At 36.6% G+C, this 14,513-nt stretch overlaps 3 protein-coding genes across 3 annotated transcripts in view; 1 reads left to right on the top strand and 2 right to left on the bottom strand.

Moving 5' to 3' along the window:
- The window catches only part of LOAG_17054 (hypothetical protein), a 3,352-nt gene extending 1,424 nt beyond the window's left edge, over positions 1-1,928 (top strand). Inside the window, exons 2-3 of the mRNA XM_020449715.1 lie at positions 924-1,440; positions 1,586-1,928. Of these exons, the coding sequence (XP_020306706.1) occupies positions 924-1,440; positions 1,586-1,821 (753 nt within the window). The 3' untranslated portion in view covers positions 1,822-1,928. The remainder of the gene's footprint in view (positions 1-923; positions 1,441-1,585) is intronic.
- Positions 1,929-3,734: 1,806 nt separating this feature from the next.
- Positions 3,735-10,125, bottom strand: LOAG_07582 (MH2 domain-containing protein). Its single transcript, XM_020447484.1, has 11 exons — positions 10,029-10,125; positions 9,215-9,284; positions 6,663-6,878; positions 6,383-6,531; positions 6,182-6,305; positions 5,764-5,885; positions 5,560-5,655; positions 5,288-5,429; positions 5,041-5,178; positions 4,760-4,851; positions 3,735-4,584 (listed from the first exon to the last, which is right to left on the bottom strand). Exons 3-11 carry the CDS (start codon positions 6,862-6,864, stop codon positions 4,408-4,410), a joined length of 1,242 nt encoding a protein of 413 aa, XP_020302291.1. The 5' UTR covers positions 6,865-6,878; positions 9,215-9,284; positions 10,029-10,125; the 3' UTR covers positions 3,735-4,407.
- On the bottom strand, positions 10,047-11,547 carry LOAG_07581 (hypothetical protein; the record flags this gene model as incomplete). The annotated part of the gene is made up of 4 exons (XM_003143114.1): positions 10,047-10,119; positions 10,734-10,825; positions 11,305-11,393; positions 11,502-11,547. 4 exons carry the CDS (start codon positions 11,545-11,547, stop codon positions 10,047-10,049), a joined length of 300 nt encoding a protein of 99 aa, XP_003143162.1.
- Positions 11,548-14,513: the final 2,966 nt, after the last annotated feature.

Raw genomic sequence — 14,513 nt, 5'->3', positions numbered from 1 at the left:
TAACGTTTTGCAGGGTATGCTTTCTTTGTTCCCATTGATCCATAAAGTGATCTTTATGATGTCAACATAACAGTTGTACGATACACTCTTTAAGGATCTTTACTATCTCTCATCATTTTATTCTTCCATCCATTCTCACTATCTGCCCATTTCTGGGCTTTCAATTTCATATTTAAATATGCTTATTAGAGATATTTAATGATTGAATAATCCGTAACAAATAATTGAGGAAATTGCCGTTGCCTATAATAGTGGGTGACAGAAAGTCTATTTTTTTTGTTGGAGCCTGTGAAAAGTTATTCTTTTGATAAAGCCGAATAACGGATCGATATTCAGTTCGAACTGATAGTAGGTTGAATGAGATGGTCTAACGCTGGTATGTTGCTGAGCCTGTTCTCCAAAAGTTACTGTGTCGACGTAAAATCGCGCCATTATTGGAAGACGTGTTGTATACTAAATGACTGGACATCTTGTTCACTACCGGAACTGAATTATGGAAATGAAAAAAGTGGCACAATTTATGAGAGATATACCCATTCGAATGAGTTGCATGAGTGAATCCAGTTCCTTTTCCCATGTTCTTCTTTTTTCGGAAACTACCACCAGTCGTCATTTCATTCAAGTCATCATTTTTGTAACTTGTTTGTGAAATGGAAAATGTATCAGATGGGTGCAAGAGGCATCTTTACTCTACACTCTTTTTTTTGTAACGTATGCATTTCTCTTTTGTGTCTGTACTCTGAAAAAGCTTCACTTTTTTGACCTTGAACGATAGGGACACTTTTCGGGAGATTTGTCAGTGTCACTTTTACAACTGGACAATTTTTACACGAAAAAATGGTTTTGCAATTCAAATGCTCCTTTTCTCACTGAACAAAAAACGGAATTCCCCTTCTTTCACGCTCAATAAGGAAATTTTTCAGGGATCAGCAAAAGATATCTGGGCAGAAGTACATGAGTTAAAGAACATTCCTGTTGCAAAGAACCGTACAAGTCGTCAAGCCGGTTACGGAAGCGCTGACATTGGTGTCAGTGGTGGTCAGGCAGCGCAAGGAGGTGCATGCGATGCATGCTGCTTACCAGGAGCAGCGGGACCACCAGGTCCACCTGGCAAACCCGGTAAGCCAGGTAAACCCGGAGCTCCCGGCTTACCCGGCAGCCCTGGTAAACCACCGAGTCAACCTTGTGAACCGGTCACACCACCACCGTGCAAGCCCTGTCCGCCAGGACCACCTGGACCACCTGGACCTCCTGGACCACCTGGAGATGCTGGTGAACCAGGAGCACCAGGCCGACCTGGAGCAGATGCACCACCGGGCGAGCCTGGACCGAAAGGACCGCCAGGGCCAGAGGGAGAACCGGGACCGCCAGGACCACCAGGAGATGCAGGAGCACCTGCGCCTAGCGAGCCTCTCATACCCGGAGAACCTGGACCACCTGGTTAGTTTTTTTTCGTTTTCGTTTGTTATCAGGAAGTAGTGCAAAAAGACATTCCAGAAAAATATATGCATATATTATCTGCATACCCAGAAAATATATTTCAAGTGTTCGTTTTAGAAAATGATTTCAATAAATGATGCTTCAGGAGAACCAGGAGTACAAGGACCACCCGGACCACCAGGACAACCAGGCAGCGACGGTGCGCCAGGTCCAGCCGGACCAAAAGGACCACCAGGACCAGATGGTCAACCGGGAGCAGATGGCGCACCAGGACAACCAGGACCGCCAGGACCACCAGGAAGTCCGGGTGAAAAAGGAATCTGTCCAAAGTATTGTGCCATTGATGGTGGTGTATTTTTCGAAGACGGTACTCGTCGTTAAGTGGGTTGTTAGAATGTATCACTCGATGTCCTCATCCTTATACCAGACTGCCATTTTGCCAATTTGTCACCTAGTTCTATCAACAACGACCAAATAAATTTTCCACGTTATGTTTGTTACACGCTAAGCTAAAAGTGTATTAAGCGATGATGAGGAGAATTAATGGTAAACCAATCTTAATCAGAGAATGTACTGAGAGAGTTGTCGATGTAATGCTTTAATCGTGAATCGGTTGGACCAGTTAATCATTTAAAAAAACCTTTATAAAATAGGAAACATAATTCTGAGACGAGAACATCCCTTCTTCCCATAACTTGAACTATGAAACATGAAACCACATATTTCGCAGCTTGATAAACTTTATTATAATTATAAAACCAGTGTGAACTTAAAACTTAGAAAACTCGAGGATCGATAAAAACACAGGTTTCGAGACGCTGCTTTGTTGTACCGCAAAGCTGTATTCGAGTGTATGCCAAGATTTCGATTTCCAAAAACTCATGACTAAATTTACAAAACTAATGTTAAAAAACACTCGCTAAGCCGTGCACAAAGAAAGAGACGACCATTTTACAAACGGTTTTTTAGTCGTCATAGTTAAATATTTCAAATTATTCAATTTTTTTAACGATAATGATTTTACGAACCATCGAAGAGCATCACAATGTGGCTTCTAATGGAAGAAATGTATTTCCACTTTCCTTGGAATTCCCACGCCTTTTAGATAGCTTAATTACGCTACCAGTTTTATCTCATTTCAAGTACGACCACAAGAACTTACACTCTAATCCTTTAAACCACGACCCACAAAAGTCCCCCAGGCTGTAATCGACTGTCGACAACGTAACCAAGTAATTAATTGTCCATAAAGCTGTAAAAGCAAACAGTTGTCAAATAAGGGCGGATATGATCCATGGGGACCTGGACGCAAGATGAGACAATGCTGCGGCGTGAACTTGTCAAAGCGAAGTGCTGGAGTACAGCAAGACTAATGGAATTTTCGGGACCTTCCACTGCACATAAACTGCTGATGCATAGTAACGATTAGCAACCAGCTGAAAATTTTTGGTGGGTCAACGAAAGGCACAAAATCCTTTCTTTTATCTACGTGGGATTATCAATTAAACTAAAGCAACATTCCGCTCTGTACTGTAACATCCTTTCGAAAAACAAAAAAAAAAAACTCCAACCATACCCGACAATCAGTTTAAAAATTGTTTTCTTTATGCCTATTTCAAATAAATCATTGAATTCTAGCCAGCCAGTTAATCAAACAGAACATAAAAACCATGGTATTAACATTGGAAACCACGCTGCTCTTAACATTTTCTGTATTAGGTCAAATCATTCTGACATCGTTTGCAATACATAATAATCGCATAACCGTATAAAAAGGATGAGAACTACACATATTCGTCCGAAATCATGAAACAATCTCCTGTAATCCTAGAACCGATGGGTACGTTAGATTTTTAGAAAAGAAAACCAAAATCGCTGTTAATAAATTTGGTGTTCAGGTCGACAATACACACTGCAATTCACATGAAACGAAATATTAGACAATAAAGATATTAAAATAATGAAATATACCGGAAAAATAGCTTTAAAATAAACGGAGAGATATGTAAAGACAAACCATCAATATTTCGTAAATTAAAAAATCACAATTTCCTAAATGAATAAAGAAAACATATAAAAATTCTTTTGCGAAAAATAGATACGGAAAAGGCTTGCACAATCGAAACAAAAACAACAGCAGTTCAGATGACATTAAAAACGAAATTTTCAAAATATCTTTGAGCAGTTACAGATGAAAATGAATTTAAAAAAAAACATTGACAAGCAAGCGGAAACTAATATTTTCGTTTTAGACGTTTTTATTAATAATAGCCTGTATATGACCAATTCCTACAATCCAGTAAGCGGAAAGCATTGTCACAAGCCATAAAAATCTATCTCCAAGTCCATCTGACTAGAGCACTCGCAATACCGGCCTACCACCCATCAGCCAAATATGTAGCCTATCTTTTCAGAGGCCAAAAGTGACCACTTTTTTTTTATTGTATACAACTCGGTTATAGAAGGTTTTTACGCGAATAAATCGATGCTGTCTTCCTAAAATTAGAATCCTACCATTAACAATTAATTTTGAACCACCACTCTACTTTATCATCAGAAAACTTCACTTCAGAAACGATGTTTCGGAATTTAATCTAGTAATAATATTAGCGTGAAACAGACAGTAAAAACAACAAACACCCTTATGGCCTAAAAATGATGAGCAAAATCAGAAAATGGAAAATTTTAAACAGATAGCATCAAGAGTTCTTCGTTGACAGCATAGCGCTCTCTTCTGAGTGCACTGCTAGTCGCTGCGGATACAAAAAAAGAAATTTTGATGCCTCGAAACGAGGCTAGATACATTAAAAGATATAAATGATATAATTTATAGGAACTATAAATTCAGCTATAACTACAAGACACATTTCCTGACTACAAAAAGACCGGGTGCAGTTTAATACGTAAAATTATACACAATAATAGAATAAAAACAACTCCTTCGGTCAGCAGATGAAATAAATGGATTCACGTAAAACTGTGAATGGGATCATTAGGACCAGGGATCTGGCTTAGAACACGATCGAGCTTTTGTAACGGTATGGCTAAATGAATTTCCACCCAACAGGGTGTTGACGTTATCGTCTGTCGTTTGTATTGCTCACCCCATCCTTTCACAAAACTTATTCGCATATGGCACATTCTCTAAAAAAAGGAGAAAAAAAACAATGCGTTAAGCAATGGTTTGCGAATACCGTTTCTTCTAACAAGAACCAACCACCGTAGCCTTTATCTCGAAAGAAAACAACACAATTTACCTTGTATCTATTTATGGCTTACAACTAACAACAACAATTTTAATTATAAAAGGAAAGCAAACCTGTAGGGAATAGACGGCATGGAAACCTTGGCTCGTTGATTGAGCTAACAAAGTTTCAAATGATTCGTTATCAAAAACTTGCATAATATGTCCTGCAAATGATTACATAACCATTGTAAACGTATCTTCAAATGAGACAGCTTTTGTACAAAAACTATGGATCACCGAGAAATTGTTATCAAAGATATCATCACTAGTCACATATCCCGTGGAAATGATTATGTTCGGAGACTCAAATCACTCCGAATTTTTACCATATGGCGTGAAACTTCCACTTTTACCTGATGGCAGTCTATAAACGGTAGCCGGATGATCATGAGATTTCACAGCGTGTATTGGACTTTGAATGAACACCGGTGCTTCACTCAGACATTCTGCGTAAACATCGTCATCTTGACGAAAAATCCTAACACCACGTCCTAAAAAAGTAAATGATAATTGTTCCTTTCGAGTTTAAAATGAACTATGAATTAACTTCTTATGCCTTGAGGTTAAGAATTCAAGTTATTCAGAAGCAGAAATGCTTACCAATCTGACGTCTAGCATTCACAACTCCGGGATTTCTATTAACATTAGCCAAAGCTCCCAAACAGAACCTTTCTGCTTCAGATGGTGCGCAAAAACCATCAACAATGACATGAGAAGTGCCCCCTTTGAAAGGCTCACCGATCTGAATTCAACTCTTATGTCCACTTTTCAAGGGATTAAAAACAATATGAATGTGAAAACGGATTTAATCACCAAAGTTCGATTTTCAAATAAAACTTTTAAGATGGAGAAAGCAATGTCATAAGACAAACTCGCTGATTAAGTTCATAGTAATAAGCATGACACCACGCTTCTGGAACTGGTGCCGCGGGTGGATAATCCTTCACATTGACTGCAACATCCGATGGCTAGAATTGAATAATTTTGACTGTCTAGAAATATTTAGAGGACGAGGATGAACAAAGACAAACGCTGATAAATTACACAAAAAAACAAAAAACAAATTTCATTTTTACCTTGGGCCGAATATGAGGTTGTATTCGTGGTCTCTGACTTCTCATGTACAATATCTGAGCAAGTGAATTTTGACTGTTACCGGATGCAGATGCATTATGAGGTGGCACTGAATAACTTGAGTCTAAACAGTAGATTTGTATGAATGAAGTCCACAAAATACTCCGCATTCAACAATAATTTGGATTGACATTTAACATTTAACAATGAATGGTAGTTACTGAAACTTCATTCGTGGGTGGGCAACAATCAACTACTTGAAGTGTGATAATGTGAGCCCATGTACATTCATGTGCACCATATCGTAGTAATAGAAGTGCTATCACTCACAGATAAACACCATTGAATGACCGAAGATCACAGTAATCTTAGTGCAAAAAGTACAGCGTCAATCTAATATTATAAAACGATACACCGTACTTCCACTTATCGGTGTTATTTGTTGTGTTGAGTATGAAATGCAATTTCCCTGCCCAGCTGGTAAGCGCGATACTGTTGACGTACATGCTGAACGGCCTTGTACAATTCCTTCTTGCTGTTGCAGCTGACAAAAACAAAGTATAAAAAAGATTACAAATAACAAAGTTCACCGGACAGACGGAAACTACTCCAAAAACTTACATCTTGCATAGGTGTACTCAATTCTTGCAGTGTCTGACCAGAACACTCAGAAACAGTGCAGTTCAGTAGCTGACTATTGGCACCAAAATAATAAACTGAGCCCATCGTTCCTGCTTCCGCTTTCGTCTGAACATTGGTGGTTGTTTCACCTAAAAGTGTCATTGGTACTTTCCTGCTTAACGGTATAACTAAATTCGCCATTGTTTCGCTAACTGGTAGAAATTCTAATAGAAAACCGATTTCATTTCTTATATGAAATTAAAAAACAACATATGCTTACCTATTTGTTCCTGATAATCCATTGTAGTAGACGATGACTGCTGCCCCGAATCTCCTACTTCAACTGTAGAAAGCAGATGCCAAGTCTGTTGAGCTGGGACTGCCTTATTCGGGTAGCAATTAGATGAGGATGATGGTGTGCCACACATCTTTTCGTGCAAGTACGACTTTGTCTCGTTGTTAGCACGAGTCAGCAAATCCATTCAAATACCAAGTTCTTAAATAATCAGTTGCTTTTTCACTATATAATACAGAAGATAAACTTTTTTTCAAAGAGAAAACTTGACCAAAAAATGTGCGGTGTATCGGTACATCCTGATGGATTCATGAATTTTGACCCATCCTCAAAATCCTTGTTAGTCATAAACGATTCTCTAAGAATGCATCGGAAATCACCACCATGCACTATTTTATTGCTCGTTTTCTAATTACAAGTTAAGCCAAGGAAAAAGCCACTATAGGAGACCCTGTCTAAAAAACCCTGTTAGTTCTGGTATTCGTACTTTCCTGAGGAAATTTTGACACAAATCTTTACATTCAAAGCTGCCAACTCATAATTCGAGACATAACGAGGCATAACATAATAGGAAATAAGCTCGTTTTTCATAATATCTACCTACACTTGCTTTCTTTTTCCTCCTACTTCCCCGACTTTTGATAATAAATCATCGTAGATCATAAAATTAGAAAAATTCCGAGTGGACAATGAAGAAGTCACAAATGCATAATAAAGGAACATAGAGATACAACATAAATGCATAATAAAGGAACATAGAGATACAACATACATGTGACGAGTTTCAACAGATTTTTTTTTAGGACAGTAGGTGGTATTGGAGGCATGGGAACAATCATACATTTGCGGGGAACAATGTAAATGAGATGAGCGAAAAGCCAGCAACTACTGTTATATGAGTCTATATGGTTGTGAGGAGAAAGTTGTATGCACAAGGAAATGACGATGCCCGCAAACCATATACACACATCCACCATCCAAAACTTACACAGCTAATTCTTTTCCCTTTCCTCTTCTCTTTAACCCACTTACGGAGACATACCTTTCCTAAGTCCATAGAAATTTTATGAAATCTGATAAGCAAACCAAAATATGAAAATAACAACGTATTTAACACAACAGTACTAAAGCAAATGTTTATATATATGGTAATCCTTTTTCAAGAGTAAGACTTGTGGCAATCGATTAAATGTAGAAATCCCTTTATTGCTTCTAAAATTATTATAAATTACGTGGGTCCCGTAACTTGAACGAATGTCTGAATATCTGCGTGAAAGTGTACATAAATTGGAAGGCAGAGGGATATTTTACGTGTGATTATAAAATAACTAGATCGCATTATCATACTATTACAACTACCACTCAACCACAAAATTAAAACGACCTCAAAAATTTGGCCTCACAATTAACTTCTTTGAATTTGAACAATGACAGCTACCATATAATAGATCCTTACTGATATGGAAATTTGATCTTTTGTCCCAGTATTAAACTAACTGTACCAATCAGAGAGAAATAACTTTTCATTTATGCTAAATACTTTTGTGTTAGAATCCAAACAAAATATATTTAGCATAGAACAGTGATCAAAGGCTACTTCAATTACTCCAGCAAAACCTGTAGTCAGTTAAATGAGAAGTTCCATACGACAGTTTCGGATTACAACGAAACTGTAAATAATCCGCCTTACATATCAGAGAAACACTTATACTCAATTCCAAAAAAAAAAATTCTTTTTTTTTCGCAACTACGCCTTAATGGTGCAATTTTTTGCAAATCATTTGCTTGTACTAGATACTACAATCTAATAAAGTTTGTTCTGAACAGCTCCACTGCGGTGATCTGACGCTACCGCCAAAAGGCTTTAGTATTCAATGACTGGAGCGACAATTACGAGAAATCGGGTAATTCTAATTAGTTGAGAAGTAAATGGAAATTGGCAAGGATGCGAGCAGCTTATACATAGAAAATAAACTGTTTAGCGAAAGGCTTCGGATACGTACAAAAATATGTTGTCAATCATGAATCTCTGTAATCTGTGCACCGCGGACTACAATTTCAGTAATGGTAAAGTATTATGATCACAATCCCATTAATAGCAAAGAATTGATGAGCTGAGCAAACTCAGATGTAGCCAAACAATTTTTCAATGTTGCCTAAATTTGAATAAACAAAAGCGGAACATCCAGAAGAATTTGATCAAACAACAGCAAGCACCCCGTAATCTCATTTTAAAATGTCAAACCTTTTTTTAAGCTGGTAGATTACTGAAATGTAGCACAGCTTAAAGAAAATGACGGACAAGTTCGTCATCAATATTTCAGTACGCTAACAGTTTCTACGACCATGACCAACATATAATAAATTTCTTCATAAAGTACTTACCTAGGAAGCTCAATAAGCTTCCAGTAAATTTTACGTAAGCAAACAATATGGCGACCGTTATAATATTGCCGATTTTTTTGATTCCTCAAGATTCATTAATTGACATACATACTAAAAAAAACCATTAAAAAAGCATAATGATTGGAACATACCTTCAACTCTATGACGCAGAGTACCGATTGTAAGACCACAACCTCTTGACTATTGTGCAAGCAGAAAATCCTGGAAAGAACGCGGAAATACAAGAAGGTTGCAGCAAAAGTGACAAAGAAAGATTACACAGCAACAGTTTTAATGATCACAGGCAAAAGAAAAAATTCTTTTATTTTAGTATCAGGAATGACAAAACGATGCAGTAAATTAGAAGCTAGAAAGATGGGTACACAGTAACGGTAATTGCAATGGTTCAAAAAGAATAAAGTTGGATTAAAATATGGCTGGAATCAGTCACTGGTAAATTACAATCTACAGAAACTAAATATATTGAAAAAATTGAACAGAATACAACAAGAAGATTTGTACTTCATTCGTCGCTTTCTAGGCAAATATTTCGTGAAGGAGAAAAACAATGTCGCAAAGTGACCTACTAAAATGCGAAACATCAGTACTCAACGACCAAAAACACATGCAGTTCTGGCGGCATATCGAAAATGAATTGAATTCAGCCCACACTAATTATTATATCAAAGGTATAGTGACATTACTGATGAAGACACTGCTGACGAAGATTATTAAACTGGTGAAATCATCCAACTGCTTGGAATGAAATCACTGGGATATGGGCAAATTACTGATGGGCAACCGGAAATGTCCAATTATGAGAAAAATAAACAATGAAATATAGAGAACAGAAAGTGGATTACCTAATTAGTTGAAATATCAAATTTGATTGTTTGCTTTGAGATATTTACAGCATGATAACCGTTGTACGACTGCAAACGATAACATATAGAAACTTCGACTTACCATTACGGTGTCGAAAACTTAACGTTGCAACTCGACCTTTCGGATCAGTACGTATGGACGACAAGGTTTCAACATCGTGTTCAGTTCACACCTAAAATGTATGAACAACGAGCAACAATATTTGTTGATGAATTTGCGAGATTTGTCAGCTAGATTTGTCGCAGTTATGTTCTTTGTACTCTTGATTCAGCAAACTTGAGCGCTATTATCTTTCTACCCAACCCAAATGATCAATTAGTTAACTTTGACTTTTTTCAGACCAGGTTTAAGATATTTCCTCGTACTGTTAATTAGTGCTGCTTCGACAAATACGAATACAACAAGTACGACAAATACGCAAACAGCACAGCTAAAACCCACGATCCTCTCCAATGCTCTCTATCACACATATCGATAATATGCTGAAAAAGGATTGAAATCAGGCAGGAGACCTGTAACTTCCTATATGTATTCATGTCACAGTTTCTTTTCCACGTACGAAAGTTAATCGCGGTGGTACAAAGTATATACGAATATGCATGATGCATGTAAACAGCTTTACGCACACATTTGTCCGTGCAACTAACGCATACGCAGACGTAGAGAACCACGAACGCAATCAATTAACATAATGGAACAACGAGAGAAAGAACAGCAAAATTCACAATAAATGGTGTAACCAACGAGGAATAAGATACGTGAGCTTGCCTTATTATCACAAAATACCTTCTGAATCCTGTCAAGATATGATGCAGACGTGGGTTAATATCTTGTTCAATACTGCATGCCCCGAGGGTTGGCGGTACAGGTAAAGTGCGCTGGTAAAGGGGAAAAAGTGAAGAGGATGAACATCATGCAGCTTCATGCTTGCGAAAAAAGACATAGGTGAGAGCTGAGATAGTGCGGTAAGAAGAGAGATGCGGGGAAGTTACACATTCATCGCATATATGTTTGCATATCTGTGAGTGCGTGTCAGAGATGGAAAAAAGCCAAAATAGTTGGGTTGCAGCCAGTAATGTTTCAAGAATCTTTAAGAACGAGAGCAGCTTAATTATTGTCTGGACTGTCGAAAGTTGATGGTTTGCGGTGACGCCATCGGAGAGAAGGACCAGAAGAATGGTTGTAGATTACTTGGAAATAGCCTGTTCGGGCTACGGACGCATCATCTACATTGCTACATTGTTCAGTCATTCTATTTCTAGGGATTATCAGAACGAGCAACCGGACAGTGCTTCTCCTAATCTCATTCAACACGGTTTCTAATCCTCCAGTTTCTGACTTAACGGTCTAAGAATACCTTCATTGCAAGAATTTGTGCAGTAACCATCACATCGTCAAACTGGACATTTTCATCAAACAGTACATTTCTATACACCAAACTACAAACTGAAAAAAATAATATTAGGTTAAATAATTATTCTTAACTTGAAAGTTATATTAAATGAACTTGATAATTTGTGATTTTGAAATATTCCAAAAGATTCCCCTGTTTACCGGAAGATATCTCGTTATCTACCTTGAAATTTACACACCATAACATGCCGCATATGGAATTAAGTTTATCTTATTGAACCCTATTGTGTCGTGAAAAAAAAAGGTGAAGGAGATTGTTTTTGGTCGTTGAAGAAGCAGTTAAGTTTTAAAGGAATGACTTACAGAATACCGGTATTGTTGTGTGTTCGAAACGTACAACAGTTTATCCTTCATTGTTGTCCGGATACCAAATTCAATAGAAATGAGTTCGAACTAATTCTAATTACAATAGAATGACGTCCAGATTAATAACAGTAGAACAATGGGAGAAATATGTAAGTAGTAATTAGTGAACTGGGAGAAATAAATGAAGTGCTGTGTGAAGTTAGTGCCGACTGATGGATTCAACAATGAAAACATGTTGGAATTTCTTATGGTTAATATAAGGAATGTGTGAAGAGGATCATAACAAATTGACACTATTCTCACAGCTGCCAGGGAAATCTACATATCCTTATTAATTTATATTAAAAACAAGTGACTTCAATCACAATATCCTTTGTTTAGATTTTGGCCAGATAAAGGAATTCTAAAACAAAGAAATGCGATGCTTAACAGAAATCCAGAAATGTGTCATTGAATATAAACATGGTTATGAGGTTAGATATCTCTACAGTATGTCCATCAATGTGCATAAGCTCTGCTGTCATCCAGCTACTAAAGATCAAAGATTACGAGTATTTTGATTATCAAATGGCTGTCCTATATCAAAATATTACAGGAATTGGATAAATGATTCATTACTTGATCTGCATAGTGCAGTTGAAAATTTGATTGTAATTTTTGTGCAATGAATCACTTATCGAAAAATGATCTAAACAGGACAATGTTCAAGATCCAAATTTGTGATGCACATACTTTGATTGTTTTAACGAATTATAAATTTTTTTTCTCGGTTTTTGCGACATATTGTTGCAATTCATGATTGGAACGAATTCACTATTACTGTTGGAACTATCAAGGCAGCTTATTTAGTAGTACGTTTGCTTTATTTATTAACGGCTATGAACAAATGAAAAATAACTGTGAAGTTCGTGACTGCCTTCGTCAGTATCATGTACCGATAAGTAACACTAAGTTGACCTCCATGAAGTGCAGTTTTTTTTCTTTTTTTCGTATTGGCTTCTTTGTTGATCAGAAAGCTTTATGATATCCTGGAACATACATTTATAACCTAATGAAATATTGAACGAAACTATCATACGATACCGTCAATGAGAAACAGTTCGTCGACATGGATAAGAAGAAGGGTAAAGAAACCTTCGGAACTTGTGTGCTCTTGTCACTGATGATAGATATTAAGGTCATCACTGTATTGCTTCTAAACTTCATTCCTGTGTCGTAACTTATAGCTTCATGGAGAAAAATTGAGGATTTTTCTTCTCTTATCCTGTCTTTCTCTTATTCCTTCCCGTATTTGAACACGATGAGTTCACTTTAGTTTCTGTGGGAGCCATCAGGTCCAGTATTTTCCGGTTTTATTCATGTGCTTCAACCATCCTTCTTGCTACAACCGGTGGATTCTGTTGTCTAAACATATTGAACCTCATCGTTTGTAATCGCTAGCAGCAGCACTGTCCGTCTAATGAACTACTTTGTTTGGAAGTTCTATTGATCTTTGATCGAGGAAGGGAAGCGGAAAGTAGAACAGAACAACATTTACACCTAGTAGGTAGGTATATGTAAGCTTCGTTTGCATAGCTCTTTACAGATACTTCCTTCTCATTCTTCATTCTCCAACCTTCCTTAGCATTTCTACCTCAAGTCTGTTGTTATCCCTTGTTTCACTTCTATTGCTCTTCTTCCCGAATTTCATTTTTTTTTAAAGACATTTGATCCTTCAGCAACTCTTTCTGATATGATGGATGTTTTTGATCGTAAGCGATTTCCTTTTCCAGCAGCTAGTAAGTTTTCCTTAGAACTTTTTCTTCGGGGATGTGTCTTGTCCCGCTTCAACATTATCTCAGTTATTGCCATACCTTCGATAATATATTTAAGACAAAATTATATGAAAGCGTTCTGCGACAAAATTTTTCCCCGAAAATAATTTAGAAATACTGTGTCAGAATATTCATTTTTTTTTTCTGCTACAACTACAGTTGGAAGTATTTTTCTCGAAGCTATCCTCCTTCTTGACTTCCATCTCTTTTTTATAGAAAAAACTTGAGAATTTCCAGCGGAAAGCTTTGCTTGACTGTTTATTTGCGGCAAACAATTCAAGTTAGACCTAAGTTTACACATTGGATGAAAAAATGTTTTTCCAAGTATAGCAATTTTAAACTTTTGAAAACCTACCCGATTGTTTCAAATGCTTGAAATTAAGGTAAACTTCTTATGTTAACACTTTCTATATGTGACAATCAGAAAACAGCCTCTATTTCTGTTTCACCGTTTCGCCATTTTCCCTCGAAAATAATTTAGAAATACTGTGTCAGAACATTCTTTTTTTTTTCCGTTACAACTGCAGTTGGAAGTATAATTAATATATCATGACTATAATAATAATCAATATATCATGACTATAATAATAATCAATATATCATGATTCAATATTTAATTTTAATAATTGTAATAATTAATATATCATAATTTGATAATTAATATCATAATTTAATTGTCCAGAAAGCTTATATTCTAAATGTTTTAGTAGTCAAATGATTCAGTCTAATAAATTGAAAATGTCATTGGTGATGTGCCCATTCTCAGTTTTTGTTTGGATTACGCTTTGATATTAAGTGTCTATCTCAACTAGTTGTCATATGCTAGCTCAGGATTTAGTGATCAAACTCGAGACAATAATTGATAAACGATCAAAAAATTAGACTATTACACGTGTGATTGTTCTTTCATGCCAATGAAAGTAGTATTGCGCATGTGTATAGGAGAAAAATTAGTTGAAAATTGCTTAGGGACTGTTCAATGAAGCGGAAAGAACACTATCGTAGGAAGAACAGGCTTTAGATTCTTGTATCT

The sequence above is a fragment of the Loa loa genome (assembly GCF_000183805.2).
Source record: "Loa loa unplaced genomic scaffold supercont3.37, whole genome shotgun sequence".
In the NCBI taxonomy this organism is placed as follows: Eukaryota; Metazoa; Nematoda; class Chromadorea; order Rhabditida; family Onchocercidae; genus Loa; species Loa loa.
This window is presented reverse-complemented; position numbering and strand designations above follow the sequence as displayed.